Source organism: Typha angustifolia, chromosome 7, assembly GCF_048772165.1.
Source record: "Typha angustifolia cultivar Huaian chromosome 7, ASM4877216v1, whole genome shotgun sequence".
Lineage (NCBI taxonomy): Eukaryota > Viridiplantae > Streptophyta > Magnoliopsida > Poales > Typhaceae > Typha > Typha angustifolia.
In genome coordinates, this window is record NC_133245.1 from 12,373,937 (window position 1) to 12,381,465 (window position 7,529).

General features: G+C 36.5%; 1 protein-coding gene across 2 annotated transcripts in view; it reads right to left on the minus strand.

The window, feature by feature from the left end:
* LOC140763168 (pullulanase 1, chloroplastic) overlaps positions 1–2,656 on the minus strand; it is a 93,275-nt gene extending 90,619 nt beyond the window's left edge. For both annotated transcript variants that reach the window (XM_073101239.1, XM_073101238.1), the window contains exons 1-2: positions 2,349–2,656; positions 1,843–1,978 (exon numbers count right to left, since the gene is read on the minus strand). In XM_073101239.1, coding sequence (XP_072957340.1) covers positions 1,843–1,978; positions 2,349–2,588 — 376 coding nt within the window. In that variant the 5' untranslated portion in view covers positions 2,589–2,656. The remainder of the gene's footprint in view (positions 1–1,842; positions 1,979–2,348) is intronic.
* Between the last annotated feature and the right edge of the window lie 4,873 nt (positions 2,657–7,529).

Below are 7,529 nucleotides of genomic sequence, written 5' to 3' on the forward strand. Positions count from 1 at the left end.
ATTCCATGTTCATTCTGCAAGACATTTTCTTAGATACATTGCATCAAGCAGGAATAGAGATCGGTACATGCCATGTTTCTCATAAAACTCATGCTAAAATAGCAACTTGAGAGCTCACATGATGGTATAAAAGTAAAAGCATGTACTAGACAAAACGCAAGTAATGTGCAAGCTCTCAATTATGCCTAGGCATACTTAGGAAAAAGTGTTGAGCAATCAATACAACCTACAAGGTGAGGCAACAGGTCAATGAGTAACACATTATGCTCATTAGTCACCGCAAATTCGCAATTCAAATATGGTGATCTATACTATTACAATGGATCGTAGATGAGAAGCTTTATAAGATAAAAGTTAAAACCACTATGTCAAGTAGATAACTACAGTCAAATGTGAATCGTGATTCATACAGCACAATAGCATTAGATGTCAATGTTATTGGTGAGTCGATCTAAACTCAATGGCCTCATGGCATTACCTTTAGACATAATGGCACAGATGATAAGGGGTACTCAAATGATTCTCTTGGAAAACATAATAAAATAAACGAATGACAATCTAAGAAATTGACATCTAATCAAAATTAACCTCAAAATCTCTCCAAATTAAGGGGCCTCATCTCAAATCTCATATAATATGGGGAAAAATAACTTTACCGAATAAGAATAGCATAATCACCCAACACAGAACCATAATACATATATATAGGCTCTCTCCAATGTGCCAAGATTTAGAGATAAACCAAACTCCTATCTAAAACAAACTCTTCAAAATAAATTAACTCGAACATAAACTACAATAGGCATTCAAATGGACTCAACCAATAACTACGAAAACCCGATAAGTGTTTGAATGAATTTTCCAGAATGTAGATGTTCTCAACTCATTCGAAACACGTCTGAACGACAGAACATGTGAACTTCCAATTGAGTGGAATTTTGTACATTCGAATGGAAGGCTGTTGTATCACATGGAAATGGTTAAGACAAATATATGGAATATCTTGTGGTGTATAAAGTTATCTTCCACATATTAAAATATGTTAACAAAGGGGATTTGTAACCCAAGAATATTACTACTCTATAGTGCTAAGTAACATTGATTCCTAAAGTAATTCAAGGGTCTATTGACTTAATATCAGTGTTCTACTAAACTATGAGAATGGCTAGTCGTAATCCTTAGGTAAATCCAGAGAAAATAGTTGTCATGCACGGAACAACGAATGGTCCAAGTAGCGGGAAGAAAAATGCAAACAAACTTTAGTGACGAGTGGTAGGCCAAAGGACATAAGCACACACAAAAACATAAATTTTCTTGTAAACTACATATTAGGTTATTATTGATAAAAGCAGTGTTATGTCTAATATGATTAACGAACTGCCTAATGTATGAATTGATAAAAATGGGGATCAAAGTCCAAGCTAGTCAACCCAAGGTTTCTGCAGATCTCCAACCCAATCTTCAATAAATTGTGAAGAGTTTCTTTCTCATAATAAGATACACTTAACATAAATAATATATTCACTTTCAAACCTTAACGTAATCTTTATCTTTTTTTTCTGGCAATTACTAATTTTAAAATAAAAATGAATCTATTAATTGGAACTGTATTATATGGATCCCATTTGTTTGGTATTCTCACTTGATGAGGATTGTCACAAATGAAAATGAGAGAACACCGACTACTTCACTGCACAAGTTGCTTAAACAGAATCTTAGATGAACAAAAGGAAAGAATGTTATCAAAAAATTTCCCCTATGTGAATCAAAATGTTCAGTAGCAAATAGCATTTTAAATGTTTAAGAGTAAAGAAACAAAGGCTACGCAAGCAGATTACCAACCTTCAATGCCCTTGTCCGACAGGAATAGATTAGCTTTCCTGCTTGCGTAGAGGTAGACTAAATTATCATCATCAGCAACATTCCAAGAAATGAGATATCTAACAACCCAGTGAGCCCTTGCGTGTGATAAGAATTCCTGAGTATATTATGCATTAATAGTGAGTTCATCACTACAAAATATAGCAGTTGAAAACATGACATTTTAAGCAATATCAGCTATGCCAGTGTGGAAACAATCCCATTATTTAGTGTGTTAGTTGTAAAGTAAATGGAAGGACAATGCACTCCAACAGAGTAACAAGTAGAACCAAAAGCAAAAGGCATTCGTTATCACCGCGAAGCACTCTAGTTTGTTTTGCGATCAAGATGTACCTCGACAAAGACATTTAAGATCTTAGTCGAATTCTGGACAATTTCTTATTCATTTTATTGATTCCTGTGATATCTAACTCAGGTGGGACACAAATTTGCTAAGCCACAAGAGATTCATGGAGAATATAGAGAACCTGAGAGTGCGAAGACTCCTCCATGGATGCGGGAACGGGGGAGCAGCAGGAGATCCGGCGACGGCTCCGGCGAGAGAAGCGAGCCGTGGAGATAGATGAGAGGAGAGGAGAAGAGGGTCGCCGGATTGAAACAAGGAGGGTTTGCGTCGGAGAAGGGAGGCGGAGAGGGAAGGAAGGAGGCGGGAATGGAGGAAGAGGAAAGAGAGACGCGGACAGGGGCGAGGACAAGGGGAGAGGCATGGTTCGGGGGGGGTGACAGACGGTTCTGGAAGTTCTGTCAATAACTGACGAGGGGGCACGCTTTAGGACGAATATCGCCGATAGCGCTCATATTCAATGACTTTTAGGTCCCTTAAAAAATAAATAAATAAAGGCCTATGGGTTCTTGGGCTCTGCTTAATTTTTAAATTTTCTCGTAAGAAATTCTTATGAGCTTAGCTTGGCTTATTTAATATTTAATAATTTATATAAAATCTAACGCTAAGTCCGTCAAAAAAAAAAAAAGGCCCATGGGCTTCTAAGACTTATGGACTCAAATCAAGCCTCGTGGTCATCTTGTGCCATAAACGAGCTAATTTTTAGCTCGAAAGTATAATTTAGTTGAGCGGAGTTAGCATATGCTCAATTAAGATTGATACTATAGCACTGTAGCATTATATTAAGAAAGTTGTGAGTATCTTTCACTAATTGCTTGTTCACCGTTCTTTTATCTTCTCATAGTTTGTAATGCCGTCGATTTGAAATAAGCACGAAGGGAGATCTACCCATGGTTTCAATTAAAAAAAAGTTAAGATGCACACTTACCCATTCAAACTAGATGTTACAATGTGGACTTTATCCTTTATGATGGATAAGTAAAGAGTTGCTTCAAGTGATGGAACTCACATGAGGCTATGGTGAGCTCATGAGAGTGGAGCTCATGTGAGTGGAGCCAGTGGATAGTAAGTGAAGAGTAGATTGTAGTAGTTGTGAGGTCACTGTCTTTAAAAGAGATTTGGGTCACCTTTCTCTTCTCCATTCTTTTGCTACATCAGACTTCACTCTAACTACACAACCACATCATTACCTGCCACTGCTCTCTACTAACCTCTTTTTTTGTCTTTTTTTTTGCCACTCACACTAGTAGTTCACACTCTTTGCTCTCCTCATTAGCTAACAGCATGCTTATCTTCTTAAAAGTGTGCCTTCTAGAATGGTAAACAACATTGCTTGCTAAATGGATAACCAAGTTATGTACTAATATGTGCCCAATGTCAATGAGGCAACCAACATATCCAAATAAAAGGAGTGGACAAGTCATTGAAAATGTTGTAGGAATTGTTTAGTGAGATCATCTCATGAGGATTTATCATCCAAATAGTAGTTTTAATTCTCACTCGACTATTTTTTAGGAGACGAGGTAAACATAAATTTATAGGGAAAATTATAGTGTCACTTCCTATAGTTTGGCCTAATTTTATTTTATACCTTTGTACTTCTAACTTCAACACTTATTTCAAACCAAGTTAAAACTACAAATGCTAGAATCTTTGTAGTTCATTAGCGTCAATATTTCTTGTTATAAGCAAGTAAGCAAGTTGCTAAATGGCTAAATTATTTTTAAATCAGGCTATATATAGAGAGAGAGGTAATTTAGTTTTTTGACGTCATTAATGATTGTAAATTAGTATGAATAACGAAGAGTTAAGTACTTAAGCTTAAAATATATAAGCACATATAAGTCAAAATTGAGACAAACCACAAGAGCGAAAACAAACTATAAATCTATAATAACCTAACGCGTTGCATTTTGCCATTCTAAAACTATAATTAAAACAAACAGTCATATTCTTCCCCCCCACTTTTTCCAAGCTATATAAATAGAGTTTAACACAATTCATAATATATACAATGTACAACCAACCAAATCAGACAGCCACTGTAACAGTTTGGTCCAGCACATAGAAAAGCTTAATTTCCACTCTTGGTGAGCGTTGTAATAGAACTTCTAACTATTGTGCTCTCTCTTTTGTTGACATTCGATCGCAGGGACTTACCTTAATTGAGTGTTTTAGTACACAAAGTTAATGTCGTTATCCATCAACTTTTCTTCATCTAGAGTGGAGGAGTTCTTCTTCTTCTTCTTCTTCTTCTTCTTCTTCTCCACATAAGTCTTTCTGCAGAAGTTTTCTTTTGCTTTCGTCTGGTGAGTAGTAGTATATGAATGCGCACGTCATCTACTTATCAATCGGAAAAAAGAAATATTTTTCTTAATGCTGAAGTAGTCTTCTAGTCGTGGACTGAGTTAATGATAGTAAATTAATGGTAGAAGGATTGTGACGAGGGGATGAGATAAGAGTGGAATTACTCTCTCATTCTTTTAAATTCATTTCAACCAATTGGGAGTTAGTGACTGCCCATTAACAAAGACAGGCACTTAAAATAAGATACATATGAGTTGGCATAGTGACTCCCCCCCCAACTCTCACTGCAAGCAACTTGTTGGTGAGTTATAACCAAGGATGGGGAAAAAGAAAGGTAGAAATGACCAAATTTCTTCTAGTGGTTACCAAGGGCTTCACATCTCCTCCCCTTTATTGCCTACCTGTTTAAATAATCTTATCAGCCCTTCTTAATATTATTGATGAATAAAATGTGGTACAAGGAAAAATATAATGTATAAAATGAGAGAGATATTATTGTGAGCAAAGGTGTATGCATACGAGATAATGGATTACAAACTTACTATATAAAACATCATATTTGTCAGTAGCATTTAGAAGGATGTGGCATTTAGAAAATTACTATAACATTTATTTTTATTAGTTTAAGAGTCAGTAGGGTATAGATTGGAGAGATATGTGCTAGCTCATGATATCGGTGCAATTCATTCTTACAAAATAATTTCTTTCTATATCTAAATGGAGATGTGAGATACAATTTATTTACTTAAAAATAGGACTCCAATCACTTATGCTAATAATTGAGTTTTTTTTTAAATTAATATAAATGTTACTAAAAATACTTAAAAATATGATAATGGTCATTCATTCTTTAAAATATCAAAACTATTACTAAAATATTTTGACAATTTCATAACTGCCTTTTTTTAAAAAAAAAATGTCTGTAAACAAATAATTTATTAAACTTCAATAGTGATTACAACAAATACACAGAAGTAAAGGGATAGGATAATATCCTATAACAAGCCCTACTCTTGGCTGAGAACAAATTGACCAATATTAAAACCAGGGCTTCACATCACCCTCTTGGCCACGACCACCTTACAAAGAAGGAATTAATGCAAGAGACTTGATCTCATCTCATCAAAGAGTCGGTGTCCTACGGCTCATCAAGGCCAAATTAGACCCAACATGCACAAAGACCTCCTAACCCAACAAGACAACCAACAAATCACCAAAATTGAATCAGGCTAGCTAGCATACCAACATCCAGGGCACCCACAACTAGTCTACAGCAAGGTGGTGAGGCAATCAACCACTGACAGCTTTGGCAGTAGCCGTGGTAAGATGCGGTCCTAAGAGAGGCAGAGCAGGAGGGGAGGACAACGACAAATGGGGGATATTGAGGATGGTCGCTATTTGGACTCCAACATAATAGAGGATCCAACACTAGGAGGAGGCGGCAAGAGGTCGAGAGGCCGGCGTGGCATTGGGCGGAGACGGCAAGAGGCTAGAGAAGTGGAAGCTGAAAAGGAAGAAGTAGAGGCCGAGACACTGTCTGAAAAGGTGACCGAAATAGGGACTGCTAAGATGAAGGTTGCACCACTAAGAGGGGCTCTGACGAGGATAAGGGTGGAAGGGGATGGAGGGCGGAGCGAAATATCAATGAAGAAAAAGAGAAGAGAGGGCGTAATGGGAAGCCTATGTGAGAGAGGGGGCGTAGTGGGAAACTGATGGGATGGGGGCAGAGAAGGGTGACAATGTTGGAAAGGAGGAAGGTGTAGGATACCACCCATTCCGGCCAACCCCAAGCTCGACGAGGAGGAGAAAAGAAAGGGAGGGAGAGAAGGGAGCGCCGGCGAGGAAGACCCTCACGCAAGGGGAAAAGTCGCCAAACCCTAGTAGAGCACTACGCTGACGCTAGGGATAAAAGCGAGCCTATCGCCACCTCATTTACTACGAAATATTCCTAACAAATTATGATTAAAATTAATTTGTACATTTTTTAGCTACAAAGTTTTAAAGAAAAGCAATAAATCTTAAATTTTAAAATAAATTATCTCTTTATTTTTAGAGGAAATAATGAGAAAAAATTAATTAAAGATAAAATAGTCAACGATGTCCGTTAATAGTAGTGTAAAAAAGATGGTAGATATTAGATAGTTGAAGAGTCAAGTGGTATAAAAAAATAAATAAGCTATAGTATGAAGGGTCAAAATGTAATTAATCCTAAATTGTTGTGGGGTCATTATCATGAAAACACAGTTCCTAATATAATTGAAGAATTTGAATAGTTGGCATTGGAAGCAAAGGAAATTAAGAAGAGAGAGTGGCACATTTCACTCACAAACATGGATGCATTCCTCTACCATCACCACCTACTAGTGGCATCAAACTGCTTAACCTTTCGTGCGTCACACAACTAACAAAATAAAATCATTAATAAGCCAAGAATATGCCATCCCTACTTCCACTCTCCTCCTCCTCCTCCTCTGTCATTGACTTGCTTAGGCCAAGCTATCCCTTATTACATTCATCCCCCCCAATCATAGTTTGAGAGAATCTTGCTAGAATAGAAGCCATGAATCCAATGCCTATAGTATACTATTTTACTATTTAGTGGTCACCATATTAAGCCAATCCAATTAATGAAGAACAGCAGAAAAACTAGTAAGGTTTTAGTCTCCAATCCTAGTGATTAAGTGATATATCTCAAGACGCGTACTCTGTACATTCCAATTAAACTAAATTTTCTTGAATGAACGGTTTGATTATATTAGTACTAATATCAAGAAAGTCATACAGGAAGCGGTTGATATAAGATAATGAGTTCACAACCTATTGCCTCTACGTTTTGGGTTTGAATTGTCCCTAAACATCCAACTCTAGTTAAGAGTTGTTCAACTTAACCTCTTCATTATTTTTTAAATTAAAATTTTAACGGTTCCTAAGGCTAATTCTTTCTGATAATTAAGTTGGATAATATATAATATATATATATATATATATATAGAGAGAG